This window comes from Chamaea fasciata, unplaced genomic scaffold (genome assembly GCF_029207755.1).
Source record: "Chamaea fasciata isolate MVZ Bird 193981 ecotype frontalis unplaced genomic scaffold, bChaFas1.0.hap1 SCAF_18, whole genome shotgun sequence".
Lineage (NCBI taxonomy): Eukaryota > Metazoa > Chordata > Aves > Passeriformes > Sylviidae > Chamaea > Chamaea fasciata.
In genome coordinates, this window is record NW_027094103.1 from 2,166,044 (window position 1) to 2,186,263 (window position 20,220).

The 20,220-nt window shown below is 51.3% G+C and overlaps 3 protein-coding genes across 3 annotated transcripts; all 3 read left to right on the plus strand.

Annotated features, from left to right (window-relative positions):
- Positions 1-79: 79 nt before the first annotated feature.
- On the plus strand, positions 80-2,413 carry LOC136298654 (macrophage migration inhibitory factor). Its single transcript, XM_066199542.1, has 3 exons — positions 80-289; positions 1,152-1,324; positions 2,148-2,413. The coding sequence occupies exons 1-3, from the start codon at positions 182-184 to the stop codon at positions 2,212-2,214; spliced, it is 348 nt and encodes a 115-aa protein (XP_066055639.1). The 5' UTR covers positions 80-181; the 3' UTR covers positions 2,215-2,413.
- A 923-nt stretch (positions 2,414-3,336) lies between these two features.
- Positions 3,337-12,620, plus strand: DDX51 (DEAD-box helicase 51). Its single transcript, XM_066199813.1, has 16 exons — positions 3,337-3,394; positions 3,579-3,958; positions 4,351-4,595; positions 4,694-4,844; positions 5,494-5,639; positions 5,977-6,048; positions 6,227-6,333; positions 6,866-6,974; positions 7,348-7,493; positions 8,165-8,357; positions 8,971-9,086; positions 9,177-9,293; positions 10,548-10,649; positions 10,911-10,974; positions 11,187-11,321; positions 12,129-12,620. Exons 1-16 carry the CDS (start codon positions 3,372-3,374, stop codon positions 12,153-12,155), a joined length of 2,133 nt encoding a protein of 710 aa, XP_066055910.1. The 5' UTR covers positions 3,337-3,371; the 3' UTR covers positions 12,156-12,620.
- A 936-nt stretch (positions 12,621-13,556) lies between these two features.
- LOC136298835 (glutathione S-transferase theta-1-like) lies at positions 13,557-18,830 on the plus strand. Its single transcript, XM_066199868.1, has 5 exons — positions 13,557-13,751; positions 16,549-16,636; positions 17,260-17,410; positions 17,931-18,107; positions 18,588-18,830. The coding sequence occupies exons 1-5, from the start codon at positions 13,640-13,642 to the stop codon at positions 18,786-18,788; spliced, it is 729 nt and encodes a 242-aa protein (XP_066055965.1). The 5' UTR covers positions 13,557-13,639; the 3' UTR covers positions 18,789-18,830.
- Positions 18,831-20,220: the final 1,390 nt, after the last annotated feature.

Here is a 20,220-nt window from a genome sequence, read left to right on the forward strand (position 1 = left end):
CGGAGCGGCTGAGTGTGTGTCCCCGCCCCGCTCCCTCCCCTCCCTGCCGGGCGGGGCCGCTTCACGTCCGGGCCGGCCCCGCGCACTAAAAGCGCCGCTGACGCCTCCCCGCTCCACTGTGCAGGTCCCGCCGCTCCGTTGCTCTTCCATCGCCGGCCCCGCCGCCCCCGCAGCCGCCACCATGCCCATGTTCGCCATCTACACCAATGTCTGCAAGGACGCCGTGCCCGACAGCCTGTTGGGCGACCTCACCCAGCAGCTGGCCAAGGCCACTGGCAAGCCCGCGCAGGTGAGGGCGGGCGGCGGGGCGAGCACGTGTGCGGCGGAGGCTCGGCGGGCCCGGCGGGAGGGGCGGCGGCGGAGCGGCCCTGGGCATCTCCGCTGCCTCGGGCCCCGGGGCGTCTCCGCTCCCTCGGCCCCTGGGGCGGGCAGGCCGCGGCCGCCGCGGGAGCGGCTGCGGCGCAACGCGGCGGCGGCGGCCCCGCTGCTCCCGAGGAAGGAGCCCGTTCCGTCTCCCCTGGCTGGAGCAGCAGCCGGGCCTGCAGGAGCGCGGCGCGCACGTAGCCGGGGATGCGCCGCGATTCGAGCAGCGGAGCTGCGCAGTGGCACGGACCCTCCCGCGCAGAGGCTCGGACAGACCGAGCGCTCCGGGCTGCTCCCCGCGGCTCCCGGCGGTTCGGCCATCCTGCACGGCCCGTCTCGGGCCAGACCGCAGCAGCCCCGGGAGCCGGAGCCCGATAAGAAGGAATCGCTGCCCGGCTCTGCCGCAGGCCCGGCGTCTCGGTCCGTGATTTGGGGATGTGAGCTGTGGCACGCAGGCACAGCGGCTGGGCCTTTATCTCGCTCCGCCCCGCGCGGTGGCCAGGCTGTGGCGGGCGGGAGTGCCTGCCTCGCCGGCGGCTTTGTGCACGCCTAACCGCGTTCCGAACGCTGAGAGCCGGGCCCAGGGTCCCCACAGCCCCCACGGCCGTGCCCCCCGTGGGGGCTGCCGGGCCTGAGCCTCCCCTGGGCATGGGAAGTGCGCAGAGGCCAGCACTGAAGCGCTGCCCGACCCCAATACAACTGCCCTCTTAAGAGTTGGTACCTAAAGGCAATTTTCTTCAGGAGGGGGCAGTTCAGACAGCCTTTAACGGAATGTTTCCCTCCCGCAGTACATAGCTGTGCACATCATACCTGACCAGATGATGTCCTTCGGGGGCTCCACTGATCCCTGCGCACTCTGCAGCCTCTACAGCATCGGCAAAATCGGAGGGCAGCAGAACAAGACTTACACCAAGATGCTGTGTGATCTCATCTCGAAGCACTTGCACGTATCTGCAGACAGGTAAGGCTGGGACACAGTTTAACCATCTCTGTCTGGCTTTCTGAAACTGCTTTGAAAAGTCTAATTAAAAATTCAAAAAGCCAGGAATAAGTCCATGTGTTTTGGAAAATACCAAGGCACTGCTTGCAGCACTTTCACGTCCACATAAGAATGGTGCCTGCCTCTTTCCCTGGAGAGTCCTCTGTTCAATGGCTTTCTGCTCTGAGAGTAGGGAAAAACACCAGAGCACTGACGAGTTGCCCAGTGTGTCTTTTGCCTCTGAGGTGTGATGTCTTGTCCTCTGAGGAAGCAAGGCTGAAAGCACGAGCAAGGAGCAGGAACAGGCTGGAGCTGGGAGACTAAAGTAGAAGCCAGCAGGCTGTGAACAGCCCCCTTGTAGGCTGCAGAGTTTGGGAGGGTGTCTGCGTGCAGCTGTGAAGGATGGGAGGAACCTGGTGCCATGAGGGTTGAAGGGAGACATGCAGAGCCACGCCTGAGGGCCTGCTTAACTCTCCAAGGCTGCCAGTCTGTGTGACACGTGTGAGGGACTGCAGCGCTCAGAAACAAAAGGGTTGATTTCTCTTGACAGGCTGCTAAACAAAAGCTGTCTGGTGTCTGGACAGTCCCAGACTACAGAAGAATTTGTATTTAAAAAAAAAAAAAAAAAGGTAAAATTTTGAGAAGTGAGAAATACTGACTGGAGGCTCCACCAGATTTTCGGTAAAGATGAAACTTGTTGTTTTTTTCAAGCAGAAGAATGGGAAACCCTGTCCCCTGTTGTGTTGTCCTGACTTATATAAATTAGTTAATAAGGCTGCTATTTCCTCCTGTGCCTCTTCTGCAGGGTCTACATCAACTACTTCGACATGAATGCTGCCAACGTGGGCTGGAACGGTTCCACCTTTGCATAGAGCTCTCCTGTCTGTCTGAAGAGGCTGTTCCTGGACCTCCCCTCACCCTGCCCTGTAGCAGAGACCACGGCACAAATGGCCCCGTGTTGCACTTTGTGCACTCTCACAGATTGATGGCTCCTTGCTAGTGTGTTTAAATATTGCTGCTTCAACATTCCTGTTTTCTCTGTGTAGAAAACAAATAAAGATTTAGAAGTAAGCTGTGTGGTGTAGGCTTTGGCAGGTTGGGGATGGAGTTGGGCAATTGCTAACACGTCTGTTTTGCCCTGATCCTAAAGCAAACAAAAGGAATGTTTTGGGTTCGCCCGGGTTTCCTAGACGCAGTATTTCACACTATGGTGGTGGTGCCTGGGGCTGGTTCCTGACAGCACTGCAGTGATTTTTACCTTGCTGTAGGTAAGGCTATAGGTGTGTTCAGGGCTGCTTGTGGCTCTGAGGTTTGTTTCTGGATTGTGTCTGCTATTGCCACAGTCCTTGGACCAGCTCTGTGCCTGCTGCTTCAGGGCAGCTTTCCTCTTAGCATGTACCACCTATGTACAGCCAAACGAGCAAGGAAGGAGTGCTTTTGCTCGCAGAGGGGAAATCTTGTTATCCACATAGCTTACACTGCCTGCTCCAGCAGGGGTGGCCCTCAGCGCCGTGGAAGCTCTGCAGGGGCCTGCAGCACTGTGGGGAGCTTCAGTGTGCTGTGCCAGCCTGTCCCTCACTGGTGCTGTGCCAGCCTGTCCCTCACTGGTGCTGTGCCCTCGCCAGCCTGTCCCTCACTGGTGCTGTGCCCTCTCCGGCCTGTCCCTGGCCGGTGCTGTGCTGTCCCCGGCCGGTGCTGTGCTGTCGCAGCCTGTCCCACACAGATGCTCTGCTGTCGCAGCCTGTCCCCGCCGGTGCTGTGCTGTCGCAGCCTGTCCCACACAGGTGCTCTGCTGTCGCAGCCTGTCCCCGCCGGTGCTGTGCCCGGTGCCGCCCCGGGGCTCCCGGCGCTCCCGTTCCCGTCCCTCCCCTCAGGGTCCCCGCTGGGCGCGGGCGCGGCGCTGTCCCCGTCCCCTTCCACCCGCGGCCGGCAGGGGGCGCGCTCTCCCCGCGCCGTCCGGAGGTTTCCGCCGCGGCCTCGCGGGGCGCGGTGACGTCATCCCGGTGCGCCGGCACGGCGCGGCGTGGCCATGGCGCTGTTCTGCATCCGCAGGTACCGCGGGCACGGCTCCGCTCCCGGCCTCTGCTGCTGTCCCGCTCCTGTTCTCCTCCTACACCCGCGCCCTGCCCTTGTCCCGGGCGCTGCCTCAGCCCCGGGCTCGGGCCGGGGCTGTCTGTCCGGAGGCCTGTGCGGGCGGGCGGCTCGTGCCTGAGGAGGTTTGTCCGGGCTGTTTCAGGTACGGCGGCGAGGACGAGCAGGAGGAGGATGCTGAGGCGAAGGACCGGGCGCGGGTCCTGCTGGAGCGGCTGCAGCAGCAGGCGAGGGCCCGGCAGCTGAAGAAGCAGCGAGAGGCGCAGCCCCAGGGAGGGGAAGGGCCGGGGGGCGCGGGGCTGAGCCCCGGCGGGGAGCCCGGCCAAGGAAAGGGAAAGAGGAAGAGGGAGAGCGAAGAGCAGCCCAGTGCGCACAGACAGAAGAAGCCGAAGACAAAACAACAGCCACGCAGCCCTTCGGAAGAAAGGGCTGGTACCGAAGAGGCAGCAGATGGCAGCAGCCGCACAAAGAAGAAGAAAGCAAACAGAAGAAAATCGAAAGTGCAGCGAGAGAGGACTGAAGCAGGTACGGATAAAGTGAGGCTGTAGGATTTCAGTTCATTGTGGTTGACAGTTTCCACAGGAAAGTGGACACGAGTTGCTCTTTGAGTACCTTGCCCAGTTTACCTAATTTTGTTTTCATCTCCTTAATAAGTTCCCATTTTCTTTTCTTTAAGGGAAGGGCCTGTATTGCAAACTTTGAGGATCAGTTTAGTGTCAGGGGAGGAGGGAAGCATGTCACATCACCTCAGTCTTGTTCTGTCTATGCCAACAAAGAAGTGTTTGACTTCTGCACTTGGATTTTGGAAAAAAGGGCTTGCAAGTTGTTGCTTAAGTCCTGTGCTGTAAAATTGCCAAATCCCTTTTCTGTGGTATGCTCAGACCTGTAGCTTTGTATTGCTGTTATCCAAATTCTAGATTCTGAAGAAGACATCAAACAACAGGAAAACAGGAACAACTTTAAAAAAAAATCTGACAAAAGGAAGAAGACAGATGAGGAAACACAAGAAGATGAGAAAGGGAAGAAAGAGAGCAGTGAAAAAGCCGAAGGAAATCAAACTACAAAGGAGGAGCTGCCCTTAGCAGGCTCAGGGGACGAGGCAAGTCATCCACCCTCCAGTATGATGCTTCTCGGAGACTACGACGCAAAGCCAGTGCAGAAGGTAACCAGCTTGGCTGAGTTGTGGCGATGGAAAAGAGTGCTTCTCACAAGTTTATTTTACTCATGGTATTGCCATATTCTCCTTTCTCCTCACCTCAGGTCCAGCCCTTCTTACCACAGTGGCTTGCTCAGCCCAAGCGGGTGCAGAAACGCATCAAAGATAATCTGTGTCCCATCAGTGATGTCCCAGGAATCCATCCCAGGCTGCTGAAAAAGCTGCAAATGAATGGAATAGAGTCCTTTTTTCCAGGTGCCTTGATAGTGCTTTTGTTTCTTTCTAAAGGGACCTAAAGAGTTCTGGTGCTGTATATTTTATGTAGGCAGTGAAGTAAAACGCAGGACAGAATTTAATGCATGGAAGTGATTGTAGCAGGTTTAACCCTTCTTTCTCTAAGCTTTGTCTAGGCTGAGTAAAAGTCTGTTACCTACTCATAAATACAGCTTGGAGTGGTGGCTCAGAGCTGCCCAGAGAGGGAAGTCTCTTGTGTCCTCACAGTTTTCCTCCTTGTGGAAGCTTGGGCTTTAGCTCTTCATTTCCCACCAACTGCTGCTGATCAGAGCTTTCTGGGAACTCCTTCAGCTCATTAAAGCACCAGGAAAATATCCAAACAAACAAAAAAAAATCCGTTTGTTTTCTGTTATTTTGCCACTTTTGCAAACAAGTACAATGAATGCTGGCTCTTAAATAAGAAGAAAGGACAGCTGGGTGCAAGGACAAGGATGGAGGGTGACCTTGGCCCAGCTGAGCCTGGAGACTCAGGCTGTGTCAGAGGCCCATCAGGGTTATGTTGGGAAGCCGGCACACGTTTTCTCATTTCAGAAACACTTTCATGTAACGTTTTCAGTTGTTGGTGAGTTCCTGAAACATGCAGTGTGTGTTTATTTCTGGTTTTGCTCAGTCCAGGCAGAGGTGATTCCTGCCATTCTCCAGAGTGCCTCCAACGGGTACCTGCTGGGGCGGGGCGGGTTCCGCCCCAAGGACATCTGTGTGTCAGCACCCACGGGCAGTGGGAAGACCCTGTCTTTTGTCATACCCATTGTGCAGGTGAGTTTACCCCCTGGGAAGTGTCTCTAGGGGAAATGCTGGCGTTGCTTTTGCTCAGGCAAAACCTGAACTTGTAAGTAGGTTGAGAAGCCGAGGAATTTGTGGACATAAGGCGGCAGATTTTCAGCTCCAAGCTGGCTGAGGGAGCTTCTTGTCAGCATCCCACTCCTTTTCTCAGACAGCAGGCACAGCATGAGGAGTTGGGAGGGTGGAGGGAGAAAAATGGGAGCATAAAACTGTGAGAATGTGTCAAGCCCATCTTCTTTTGCTAAGTGAGACTCAAGAACCCCGTTCTCCCCTGTTCTTTCAGGGACTCACTTGGCCTTTATTTTGGCAGGTTCTGTTGGATCGAGTGGTTTGCCACGTACGAGCTCTGGTTGTTCTGCCCACTAAAGAACTGGCACAACAGGTATGTGGCACCTCACTGTCTCTGGGCAGAGCTGGGCTGGGGGACAGGCTGGTGCAGCCAGTACTTTGGCCGCTCTGTGGAGCAGGCTGAAGACCTGCCAGTGGGTTTGGTGCTGTTCATGTAATTTTGATGTTGTTTATGTAATTCACTGCAGCTGACAAAGCGCATCTCTTTGCAGGTGAGTAAAGTGTTCAACGTTTACACTGACGGGACAGGTCTGAAGGTCGCTTTGATTACTGGCCAGAAATCTTTTGCAAAGGAGCAGGAGATGCTTGTCCAGAAAAAGTAGGTTAAAAGTTATTTTGACAAAGTTGATAGAGATTACAGGCTAATTAATCTCATTAAGGCGGGGTCAAGATACAGACTGTTGCAGCACAGCATCATGCTATCATGATTTTGGATAATGGGTTTATATGCTCTGGCGGTTCTTTGTCACAGTGCTTGTTACAACCCCTGTTTTGTGATTGTAATGTTTTGCTGGATTTTTGGGGTTCTTCACCAGCAAATGCTCAGAATGTGAATGTTTACCTTGTGCCCCGTGTACATATGACTGTGTGGGATTTTGCTGCAATTAAACTCTTTTGAGGAGCAGTGAAGAATGACACTTTCTGTTTCAAATAAGGCAGCACAGTGGAGACAGGTGTTTGGTGTCCACCCCTACCCCTGCATGCTGTCCCAGTGTCAAGCCCATACGTGAATTTTGTTATTCCTCAGTTAATTGAGTGGTAGGAAAACCTTAAGGTCTGCTTCTTAAGGTCTCTGCTACAGGCTTTGTTGTGAAGAGAGAGACTTACTGATGGGCTGCTTGTCCTTTCAGAGTGACAGGCTACTGCAGCCTGGCTGACATTGTCGTGGCCACACCAGGGAGGCTCACGGATCACATTAACCAGACCCCAGGCTTCAGCCTGACACAGCTTCGCTTCCTGGTGAGTCACCTCCACAGCTCTCCCGTCTGAGAGCAGTGTGTGTCTGCTGCAGCAGTGATTCCTGCTTGCTTCTTGTGTGGAACATAAATACCTCTCTGTTGGAACTGTTGTGTGGGCCTGTCTGCGCTCCAGATTGTGGAGGGAGCAGTCACAAGATGAGATGTTTGATTCCAACTCGTGACGCCCAAGCATCCACCCACTTCCCCTTCTCTCTTAGGCTCTTGCAAACTTGGAGTAAGGATGGGCAAGGAGAGCAAATCTGTTGACTAGAAGCTTCCATTATCTTACCTTCTGGCTCACTGGTTACAGATACAAAGGAAAATAAAAGCTCCCAGTATTTGACAAGTGGTGGTTTTCATCCCTGTGAATTCAGATCGTGGATGAAGCTGACCGTATGATTGATGACATGCACCAGAACTGTCTGAACCAGATTGTCAAAGCTGCATTCCAAGGGGAAAATGACTCTGGCTCCAACATGCTTTTCCAGAGGACCAAACCAGGGCCTATAACAGCAGCCAGGTGAGTTGCAAAATGCATTTCTTTGAACTGGAAGTATGGACACCAGCACTTGGATGTCACTGCCCTGCCCCTCTGTACAGTGCCACACAGACTCCCAAAGCTTGATTCCTCTGAGAAATGTCTTCCAAAACAAGGCAGTGAACAGCTGATGCCAGAGGATGTCCTTCATACTAAGTTTTGTGTTCTCCAGCCTTTCCTTATTCAGACTAAAGGAACATCAGAAGAATGCACAAATATTGCAAATCTGTGATCATTTGCACAGTCACTGTAGTAATGCCTTCTGGCAAAGCTGAGTAATGGATTTGGAGGAAAACTCTTGCAATTAACAATCTGCAGCTGCTGGTTTTGTACAGCAGTGGCAGAGATGTGTCAGAAACTGAGATGAATGGCCAAGGAAGGACATGACTAGAATGAGGACATGGGTAACCAGGGTGCAGGGACTTGTGTAGGAGTGATGGACTGGGGTTGGGCATTTGACTGAGAATGCTCATCACGTCTGTCTGTGAACTCCACCATAAAACAAGGGTGGAAAAGAACCTACAGCAAAGGCCAGGGCAGGAAAAGAGCATCAAAGAGCATTCATTGCTTCCCTTATATCATGTGAGGGCTCTTGGGGTGAAACTCCTTTGCCCCATCCTCAAAGCCCAGTTTCTGTGTGCTGTTTCTTTCAGTTCCTGCTCTCCTCAGATACCCTTACAGAAACTGCTGTTTTCAGCCACACTGACCCAGGACCCAGAGAAATTGCAGCAGCTGGATTTATTCCAGCCTCGTCTTTTCTCATCTGTGTATTCTGAGAAAAACGGAGATGGAACAGAAACTGAACAAGATACCAACAATAAATACACACTCCCTGAGGGGCTATCGGTATGATGTGAATTCTTTTGAATGAGTTACATTTGAAGATTTGTTTAATGCTCGACTGTCTAGTTGTGGTTTTACCTTAAAACAAGTATGTCTTCCCTGTGTTTCCTTGCAGAAGTGGTTTTGGGAGTATATATGACCCAGAGGGCTGTACCTTTCCACTTTTGTTTTCTCATTATTAACGTTCATTTGGTTAAGACTTGATTATTATTTTAATTAATCTCTCTTCATGTGGAATTAAGTTTAGCAGCAATGGGGAGTGAACTAGGAAGTCATGATAATGTAGTAGCACCTATCTGTTGTCCATATGTCTAACCTTCACTTCAAGACATGTATATACAGGCCAGGCTGTAGGCAGGAAGGCAGCGCATGTTGTTACTTGCCATGGAGGTGTAAGAGCATTGGAACAGCTCAGGTCTCCTGTCTCCACTCGTGTTCTGTCCTGCCAGCCTGTTTTCTCTAAAAGGGGTGGCATTCTGGGCTCTGGTTTTGCTGCTGTTAGTCAGCTGTAAAACATCCAAACCTGTGTAGGTCATGGACAGGTAGTGGGCGTCAGGGAAGATAGTGTTGGCAAGAAGTAATTTTTCTCTCTGAACTCTTTCCCTGTTGACTGCAGCAATGTTACGTGCCTTGTGACCTGAACTCCAAGCCTTTGCTCCTCTTGTATTTCATGCTGGAAATGAGATTCACCCGCGTGTTGTGCTTTACCAACTCCAGGGAAGCCTCTCACAGGTGAACATTAATGGGATCACTGTCCTGGGTATCTGTCAAGGGGCCTTACAGAGGTAAGGAAGTGACAGTTTCTCTCCTGGTTTCCTGCAGGTTGTTCCTGCTGGTTCGAGCCTTTGGTGGAGTCACCGTGGCAGAGTTTTCTTCTCGGTTACCTCCAAATGAGAGAAAGAGGACCCTGAAGGAGTTTGAACAAGGAAAAATACAACTGTGAGCATCTTAGACTAGTTTCCTTATGTTTTCCAGCACAAGCTGTTTCCAGTGTAAAAAGCTCAACAGAACAAGGGACACAGTTACATGGGGTCTTCTAAAACATGCAGGAGTCTGTCGCAGAATGGGTGTGAGACTTGGACTTGTGACTTTGAATTGTTTATCCTTCATGTAACTCAGCCCGTTCTAATCTAGCTGCAGTCTGAGTTTCTATGTGTTGTTTTGTAACGAGCAATAATTACAAATGTGTGTTGATAGAGTTGCCCAACACACACAGGTTTGCAGATCTGGAGTTTAATTTGGAGTTTCCACACTCCACAATAGAGTTTGTGCTGGGCATCTGGTACTTGTAGGGCAGAAATGGATGTTGGGGCAGAAACTGTATAATGGTGTTAGAGCTTCCTACCAAAGCAATCCCTGCTCAGACTGGCATACAGACCTACTCCTGTCCCTGTGTTTGATTTGCATTGTGGTTTCGGTAGTTATATGAGATTGTATCTGTGGAACGTCTCTTATTTGCTGGGTGTTCTTTTTATCCAAACCTGGTGTACAAATTCCTCCTTGACTACTGGGATTTCTCACCTCACTCTTTGCGTGTTCTGTGCTTGTATGGAATGTTCAGATTCCTTAGGCATTTGTGAGCTCCAGTGAGCTGGGAGGTGTCTGGTGAGCTTGGAGAACCTGGAAACACCCAGTAACTTTTCATGCTCAGCAGAGGGTGACAAGCCTGTAGTGATGCTTGGAGGTCTCTTGTTGGGTTATGCCCTTTTCTGACCCAGAGGTGGGGCAGCTGAGAGGTGTTTTAAAAACTTTGATTCCATTTTCAGTCTCATGTGAAGGGTGAGACAACACAGGTGTTATCATTCACGCCATCACAATCAGAAGCCAACTATTTCCTAATTACAATACATTATAAGCAAATTTTTTTTGCCTATCAGCTTTTGGCACACAATGCTGTAAATGCCTTAAAGCCAATCATCTAAAATTACTCTTTGTGGGTCCTGCTACAGTGCCTCTTTCATCGTTCTATTTTTTAAAAATTCTCTCCAGATCCATTTCCCACAGTCTGCGGGCAGCTAATAAGGCCAGTGGCAATAAGGAGTGACTTGCAGTGCTGCTGCCAGGCTTAGAGGCAGAGGCTGACTGTCCAGTTTGAACAGAGATTAGCAAGAGTTGTGCTGTGTTCACTTGTGTTTTGTGTGTGTAGTGCCTGAGATATTACCTGAGAATGACTATGTATACATTTACAAACAGGTTAATCAGCACAGATGCCACAGCCCGAGGGATTGATGTTAGAGGAGTGAATTATGTGATCAACTATGATGCGCCTCAGTTCATCAGGACCTACATTCACCGGTAAGACAGCAGGAGCAAAAGGAAAGATGTCTGAGCTTGGTTTGCTTTGAGATGTTTAGCAAAGGTGACATGCACTTAAAAGGGCTTTTAGCTTTTCTTTTTGTTTTAATGTGCAAATAGCTTTCTAGCCAAAATTAAGGCTAGCATTGCTTGGAAACACACTTTCTGAAAACTGGAGGATTTCAGCATCAGATTCTTGGAGTTGATAATGGCAGTGACTATGAGGCTAAACTGACCTGAAGCTACTTTCTCTGTCTCCAGGGTTGGAAGAACAGCTCGTGCAGGAGAAGCAGGTGTTGCTTTCAGCTTGGTCCTTAGAATTCAGGTGTGTCTTTGGTGTGGGATTCATTTGATAAGGGTGCAATGCAGGGCCATAAGGATCATAAAGTTGATATGACTTCCCACCTTTTCCATTCAGCTGAGCTTTGTGCTTGGAAACTTCAATTATTTCCTGACTAAGCAGCATGTTCCCAAATGTGCTGGTTTGCTGGCTGATGGGCAGGGGCGTGTCTCATCTCCAGTGTCTGTCTGGTGCAGGAACGGCGGTTCCTGCGGATGCTGAGGGATGCTGGCATCAGGGATATAAAGAAAAACCCAGTGAAGGGCAACTCCTTGAAGCCATTGGTGCAGCAATATGAGGAAGCTCTGTGTAAGCTTGAGAAGACAGTCAAGGTAATTGAAATGGGGAAGGAAATAACCTGTGCAAGTTGGAGTTTGGTTTTTTTTATTGCCATTCACGCTTAGCACTAGTGTTAGTGTCCGGGATCCTTTCCTTTGTCTGAGACAATACCAGTTCAGTGTGAGGGCAACACTTGTGTGTGCATCCTTATGGAATACCCAGAAAGGGTGAAGAGGGGTGGGGAGAAAGAGGTTTTCTGTCAAAGTTAGGCAGCGTTCCTGGAGGGGTTTAAAAGACATGTAGATGTGGCACCTGGGGACATGATCTAGTGGAAGTTTGGCAGTGCCAGGTAAGTGGTTGGATTCGATGGTCTTAAGGGTCTTTTTCAACCAAAACAATTCTGATTTTTGGTGATTTTTTTCTGTTCTGCCCTTCTCTTTACCTCTGTAGCTGGGATTTTGACAGCTACCCAGAGGACTGCAAGCAAAATGCAGAGATTAAATCTTTTGTCACTACAGGTTTGAGACTGTAATGTACAGCTATCTGCAGGCCCTTTTTTATACACCAGTGTGAAGCTGAGAGCTTTGAGACAAAAACAGGGTAGCATTTACCTTGCCAGATGGGGGGACTAGGGATCCTTAATAGACTTTGCATGATTTGGGCAAGTGTTCTGCTCTCTAATCTGAGAACTCATAAATACCTGGCCCTGAATATTTAGGATTTTGAGTTGTAGACTAGGAATGTTTGAGAACTGAGACAGAAAGGATTGTTAAATTGTCCTATTCCTCCCTGAAGTCCTATCTGTGTGACTCTGAGACTCTGGCATCTCCAGTCACCTTCTCGACTTTAATTTTGCACAGAACGAGCGAGCGCAGAAGCGAGCCTGAAGGAGTGGAAGCTGAGATGGCTGATGTGGCACTGAACAGGCCATGGACTGAGTCATGGTCCCTCAAGGGCTGCTTCCTCAGCCTTACCATATCTGAAGTCAGCTATTACAGGCCTTATTCCTCTTTCAAGGACACTGTGAACAGAGTTCAGCTACTGGTTTTAAAAGAAAAAAAAAGAAGATAAAATTGGAGATACAGGTTGTCTTGAAGAGGACTTTGCATCGTACCCTGCTGGCACATGCAGGATTACCACCAGCTCTTGAGCGTGGCCTGATGGAACTGCTGTCCTACAATGGTGAGGGCTGGGCCCTCACTTCTGCTCCGGGACAATGGTTCTGTCTGTCTGCAGATGCATCAACACCTGTGCAGTGCCTGTAGCAGAAATGTGTTTGAAGAGCTGCTCTGGGCTGCAGTGGCTCCAACTTTTAAGTAAATATTAAATAAATATTATATGTCTTTTTAAAACAGTGTCTAGTAAAGATTCCTGGGCTCAGGAATTGGACTTGATGATCCTTGTGGGTCCATTCCAACTCAGGATATTTTATAATTAGGGATGGAGATACTGTTAAAAGGACTTTTCACTGTTACAGTCTTGTGCCTTGTCCTTTTTCTTGCCTGTGTTGTTTCCCTCCAGTGTTCTGAACCAGAGGTAACAGCAGGTATTATTAAGTGTAGATTGATGTTAATGCAGACTGAAATGTCTGATGTCTAATATGAATGTCCTGGAGCCAGCTTGTGTCACTGCAAGCCATAAGTCTGTATTTGACACGTGCCATGGTATTTTTAGCTGCCCTGGCAGAAGGCTTAGAGCTGCCATGTAGCTGTGGCCTGCAACTACTCTCCAAGTGTTGCTTTTCCTTCAGCAGGAACGGCTCCAGCTCTGGCTTCTTGTTTTACAAAGCGAAATCAATATACACCGGCATTAGCAATAAATTTTTGAAAGCAGGGAATCTGGAAGGAATGGGGTTTGGGAATGGTGGTTGGCTCTTGTGAAGACAGGAGCAAGGTTGTTTGATAGCAGTGAAGCAGCGTGTGCTCTGCTGTGACTGCTTGCTCTCCAGTTGTTTTTCCATGGCACGGGTGTCTGGGCTGGTGCTGGAGTCACAGGAATGGAAAGTCTCTTGCGCAAGAGCCGTGAGCTCCCAGGGAGAGCAGAACCAGGCTGTGCCTCTCCCGTCCCGCCGGCCGGCCCGTGGGCTCTTTTTCACTGAGGGCAGGTACGGGGACAATCCGATGTGCCGGCGGCTGTAAGGTGGCCGAGCCCGGCTGAGACTTTGCCCGGGCAGTGCCGGCGGCGCCGTCCCGTCAGCGGAACACCGGCCCCGGGCCCCGCTGCGGCCCCGCCCCGGCTGGGCGGGCCGGTGTTGGCGGCCGGCATTTAACGGCCCCGGGCGGGACGGGCTGCCACTGAGCCGGGCGGCCGCAGCGGCAGTGACAGCCCTGACAGCCGTGACAGCCGTGACAGCCGTGACAGCAGTGACAGGATGGGGCTGGAGCTGTACCTGGACCTGCTCTCGCAGCCCTGCCGGGCGCTCTACATCTTCGCCCGGAACAACAACATCCCCTTCGAGCTGAAGCGGGTGCAGCTGGCTAAGGGTGAGCGGGGCCGGGGGGCGCGGGGGGCCCGTGTCCCAGGCGGTCCCGGGCCGTCCCAGGCCAGGCTTTGCGGCTGTCCCCTCGCCGGCACTCCGGGTCCCTTGGCCGCTCCGGGGGGATGCTCGGTCGCAGCCCGCGGGTGGCAGGAGGGCCACTCGCCGTCCCGTCGGTGCGAGATGCTGACAGCGGGTGGGGCTCCTGCTGCCTACGCATAAACAGTACCCGATTCTCCGATGCAATCCTGTATTTTAAGTACTGATTTCAGTGCCTGCGCTCCTCTGCAGCGAACAGGACTCTGCCGAGGCATGTGGTATCTTTGAAATCGGCCCCACCCCAGCAGAGAAAAAAACCGGAGACGCTTTTCTGAGAAGCTCTCAGGACATGACAGGTCTGAGGCATTCCCCATTTAGAAGGGAAACAAAAAGCTGCAGAGATGGGACACTCAGGTATGGGCGAGGACAGCCGATTGTGTGGTCCTTGTTCAGTAATTCAACTTAGAAAAACCTGTGCTCTGGTTAGCAGCAGCAGTTGCTGCAGAGCAGCCCTTCTCCTTTCGGAGAGGGTTAACAGCCCCTCGGGAGGCTCGTCACGCACCACTTTGCAGAGCTGTCCCCATGTGTGGGCAGGGCAGGGGTAGGGCTGCCCCTCTGGGGGTCCCACCGGGTCAAGTGGTTTGTGGTGAGGTTATTTCGAGAGGGTTGAGGACCAGCTTGTGAAGGCTGTGGAGCAAGACAGTGCAGCTGCCAGTAATCTGAACACAGAAATGAAAAGAGGTGGTTTAGTTGGGTTAAACCCAACTGATAACTCGTAGGAGCTTGTCCAAAGGTGTGTTTTCATCAAAGGAGGCCTGAAGATCTGTATCTTCTTTCTTTGCAATTGAAGCTGGTAAAACCTATCCTTCAGCCTTTCCAGATATCTGATGGATTGGAAATTAAGGTAAAGCATTGGGTATAAAAAGGCCTCAGTGAGTAATGCTGAAAAACAATGAAAGATGAGAAGTCTCCTGGGGCTGAAATTGATAAAGGAACAAAAGAGGCTCCAACTTGAGACAAGGCTAAGATGTGTTGTGGTTTGGGTGTTCCCTGCACCTGAGCTGTGCATTGGTTGTACCTCACTGTGGCTTTCCTCCCACTTGTCTTGTAAAACTTTTTGCAATTGTTTGTAGCTGGGGGCTGGCTCATCTTGTGTCCTTGCCCTTCTTTCCCAATAGATTAATTGTTGTGGTGAGACACTGGAGCAAAGGAGACCGGCAGGCAAGGAATGAGAGCACCAAAGAAAACGGAACAACTGAAATGCAAGGATAGGGGAAGTGAGAGGAAGGAAAAGGAATTAAATCACGGATTCCCATTGCTCTGTGCCCCTTGGCAACAGTGCCTGCTTTTGCCCTGTGAATTTAAAATGGGTGATTTGGGTGCATGTCATCCCATTCCTGCAGAGCATGCACCTCCCATGCTGTGTGGGGAAGCTCTGCAGGTACCTGCACTGGCACCACAGTGGGGAAGCCTCACTGCCTGGGCACCTGGCACTGCATTCTGAGCTCCCCTCACTGCCCTGGCACTGCATTCTGAGCTCTCCTCACTGCCCGGGCACCTGGCACTGCATTCTGAGCTCCCCTCACTGCCCGGGCACCTGGCACTGCACGGTTTATGAGGACAAGGTGAGGGAACTGGTACTCAGTGTTGAGCTGGCAGGTTAAATGTGATGCCCCGGAAAAGCTGTTGGCCCCCAGAAGGGCGGGTGTCAATGAAAGGGGGAGAAAGAGTGAGAATGGATGGGAATCACATGACATTCCAAGGACACCTGAAGAGCTGGAATCTGCACACTTCATCCTTTTGAGAGGGGTGGCGAGATGGGCCGTGAGCCAAGTGACAGGGGAATAGTCACAAATCAGGTTTGATGAGTACCACAAAAGCTAGATTTGCTTCCAGAGCATCTCCTCTGGCACACAGATTCTCAGATGGCTCAAACAGCAGGAGGAGGCACAAGGTTAGTTACACTTTAGAGAGGCTGGAATACCCAGGCAGCCACATGCGGCTGAAGTGAATGGGTGGAAAAGGCTGTCACAAACAAGTCACACAAAAACAAGGCTTCTGGGGCTGGTTTCAGACAGACTGGAGTACACTGAGACCTCAGATGAACAAAGCACCTTCTGTCAGGTTCACTCTGCCCACCTTTTGGGGAGGACCATAAGATAGCTTAAATGCAACCTTAAATCCATATTTGCTCTTACAAAAGGTATGTAAAATGCACAGGAGCTAATTGAAAGATCTGTAATGAAGTACCCTTGGCTTTATATGGAGTCACAGGAATTTATTTTCATCTGTGAACTTTAGAAGGCATAGTTGAATATAAATTACATTGTTTTACAGAAAAAGGCATCTGCTTTCTCACCGTCCTCCCTTCCTTGGAGGAAAGGGATACTGAGATCCCTTTCCTCCAAGGTGCTTGGTGCTCCCTCTGGGTTTGGACAGGACGGGCACCTCCAGGCACAAACTCGGTGCGGATAGAGCCCCAGGCTGTCAAGTGCCGTTGGTATGAAAGGACTCCTAACCATCCTGCCCTCGGGGCAGAGGTGGGTCTGGCATGCAGGCAATAAGCAGGAAAGCTGATAGCAAAGCGCTAGCCCCCTACTCACCCTGCAGCACTGACTCCTTGGTTATACACTTGATGCAAGACTCGATTTGTACAATCAAAAACAAGAACTTGAGGCTAGACAAAGTCCCCACAAACTCCTCTGGTGTTTACAAACAGGTCCTGAGTATCCCTGCCAAGTCAAACTTCTCATTTCCCTCCTCAGGGCAGCACAAGACAGAGGAGTTCCGGAAGGTGAATGTCCTGATGAAGGTGCCTGCACTGAAGGATGGTTCTTTCACCTTAGCAGAGAGGTGAGGCTCAAACAAGCTCAGTCCCCTACTGCAGCATTGTTTATCCTAGTGCTTGGATTCCGCCAGTGTACTGCTGGCACTCCAGTCCAGGCAGGTTTTCGTCTCCTTCCTATCCTGTGTTCCACTTGTACATAACAAACCTGTGTTTCAAGAGAAGTTATCTTGTGTAAGCAACTTGAACAGCATTAATAGCAGAAAAAGCTGCTGCTTGAAGCTACCTTGCAGGCAGTGTTTCTGAGCTTAAATACCTGTCCCACGTGTCCTGCTCTCTGCCTGCAGCTGGAGGCTGTAGGTCAGTGCAGGAAACCTGACATAAAGCACCCGCTGCCGGATGGCCAGGCAACGTGAAGCTCAGATTGGTATAAATTCATTCTGCAGCTTCTAATTGCCCAAAACGGCACCAGCAGACCACACCTGTCTTGCTGGGTATCTCATATCAGAGATTGCAGTCCACAGGCAGCAGCACAAACTCTCCTGTGCTGTGCCCTGCTGCACTTCTACCTGACTCCCATCAGGTTGGTGTGGCTGCTTGTCCAGCAGTGCACAATTTGGGGGGGAAAAGAAAGGATGAGGTGCTTTGATCTCAGATGATCAACTCGCCGGTCTGTCTTCTCTCTGGGCAGCATCGCAATCCTCCTGTACCTGGTCCAGAAATTCAAGACTCCTGATCACTGGTACCCATCTGACCTGCAAAAAAGGGCGAGGGTTGATGAGTACCTGTCCTGGCAGCACACCAACATCCGTATGAAGGGGAGCAAATTGTTCTTAAGCAAGGTAAAACCATTGTGTCTCACAAATGAAGTGCTAAGAACTGTATTGAAAAGGCTTGCCTGTGTGCAGGGCCTTTCTCAGCAAATGTACAAACCAAGTGAGAGACAGGAACAAAACCGACTTGGCTGCTGAAACGAGCCTAACTGAAGTGGCCTGGGTCCTTCATGCTGCAGCCAAAGGCCCGGAGCAAATGCATCCTTGGGTGAGCAGACAGCTCAGTGCTGGCTGCCCAGCTTCATGCAAAGAAACAATCTCCCTCTGGAAAACAAAGCACCGGTGCTGGCAGATGATACAGTCTTCCCTTGAGAGGAGACTCTTGTGGCTGAATTTTCAGATTTCTAGGCAGCAGACAAGGAGAGATAGAAGGAATGACTGACATTAATTAACCTGGCAAGGTTGATGAGCAGTTCTGCTTGTTCTCATGCGTGGCTGGTGAGGGATCCTCAGAAGGTGGCAGTGACAGTGTGATGGCTAGATTTGGAAGGAAACACATAAAAAAGAACTTTTTTCTTCTCCCTCCCAGGTGATACTGCCTCTTATCACAGGCCAGCCACTTCCTCCAGAGAAACTGGAGTTTGCTACTGAGGACCTGAACGTTGCCCTGAAGCAGTTTGAGGAAAAGTTCTTGCAGGACAAGCCCTTCATTGCAGGCACCGAGATCTCCCTGGCAGACCTGGTAGCATTGGTAGAGCTCATGCAGGTGAGCATCGACCCCAGCACTGCTGGGTATGGGAATTGCGCTGTGGGCAGGCCAGGCCAAGGGGCTGCAGCCCCACCTCTGTCATGGCAGATCTTCCCTGGGGTCAAGCCTTGTTCCTTTTTGACTTCGACCACAATTAAATTTGCCGGGGAAAAGCTACTTTGATGAAACAGTTCTTCCTATAGAAATACGGACAGAATTCATCAGGAAAGAAAGAAAAGTTACAAACTAGGCAGGGAAGCAGAGATATTTGGAAGAGCTGTGTTGGCGTGCACGGGTGTTCTGCCTCAGACCGTTCTCGGGTTAGCTCTGGCAGAGCTGCTTGCTGCACGCCCCAAGGGACAGCAGCTGCTGAGGATGTCACCTAAGAGGCAGAGATGAGCCTGCTGCCTTGAGCCAGAAGCAAATCCACCTTTCCTTTGGTGCCATCCCTGGCAAGAGCCCGGTTTGCCTCACCCTGGGTGCTCTGTGTCTCTGCAGCCTGTGTGTGCTGGGTACGACCTGTTCGAGGACAGGCCCAAGCTGAAGGAGTGGCGCCGGCGGGTGGAGGAAGCTGTGGGGAAGCAGCTCTTCCAGGAAGCCCACGAAGACATCATGAACGTTAAGAACTTGACTGCTGATCAGCTGGCACCTGAGCTGAAGGAGAGTTTCAAGCAGCTGCTCCTAAAGCAGTTCAGCTAGAATTAGAGGGTTATGGTCTAATAAAATTGATTATTTTCTGAAGGCTTACTGTAGTCTTTCAGCATTTCTTCTAAAAATCATACAGAAACACCATCCCACAAAATGCACTTCTCTTAATTCACAGCCTTTCTGCAACTTTAAAGGGAAGAAAAATACATCTTAGACTGCCACGAGCTGCTTTTCCCTCTTGTCCACTGCAGCATGGGAGCTGTAGCCCTGTAGGCTTTTCTTTCATGCTCCAGCACCACTGGATCTGTTTCAGGGCTGAGGTGATTCAGTCTGTGTGGGAACGGGGACAGTCAGAGCTGCCCTCCCATCTCTGTTCTGAGTTTCCCAGGCCAGAGCAAAGGTTTCCTGAGGGTATGGCAGAACAGATGTGTCTGAAACAAGGGGAAGCCATTGCAGCAGATGGTTTTCACTTTGCCAAGTGAAAACAGTCTGCTGGAAGATTTTTGCTCTTTAGGAAAGAGACAGGTCAGGCCCCAGCCCCCGGTGGGAACCCTGCCAGGGCCCTTGGAGCACCTGGCCACTAGATGCTGCTGGTTAACCTGTGAGAGCAAAGGGACACAGTGCCCAGGGGCAGGGAGCAGTGCTGGGACCCAAGGGATGCCTCCAGCTTCTGCCAAGGACAGAGTCAATAAAGCTCCTCGCCCAGAGACTCGTGCTACACCCTACAAAGAACATCCTGCACAGTGGAAAAAAGCTGCTTTTGGTGGTCAAGCTGCTGTGCAATCACACAGTCCCCTCTGCAAACCAGATCAGTGCTCTGCCCCTCTCCCAGGGTGGTTTGTGGAAACCATTTTGGCCAGGCTGTCAGCACTGATGCTGCAGTGCTGGGCCAGCACTGTTAGCAGAGGGAGCTGTGCTGGGCAGCCCCTGGAGAGCAGAGCTGGGTCCATGAGCTGAGGAGTGTCCCACACACAGTTAATGCTCCACTGCTCTTCAGTCTCCTCAGATCCCCCCTCAAGCCAAGGGCTGCATGGGCCAGGTGTTGTAGCTCTGTTTGGATTTGTAATCAGCATTTGGAAGGAAGTGGACATCAAGTCATCATCCACACCTGTGCAGCATCCTTTATTACCTCCTGCCTGTGTCCCTTTGTGCCACTCCTGCTTCCCTGTTCTGTCCCTGTGACCTCCCATTTCCAGGCGCAGGCTTCCATGAGGAGGGTTCCAGTTTGCAGAAGTGTTTTCCTCCCCTCCTTGTTGAGCTGTATTTGTACCTGGCAGTCTGTTTGTCTCTGCTGCTGGTTACTCCATCCACGGGGAAGGCTGCACAGTGTGCTGGGTGTGAGGTATCAATTGTCTGAATGCAAGTCAAGTCATTACAGTGCCCACAAATGGTGAATGTAGCTGCTCAAAGTCTCACACATTCTTTCAGCTGGATCTACTGTTTTTGGGGATTGAGCCAGCTGGCTTTTCTGTTTGTTTTCTGA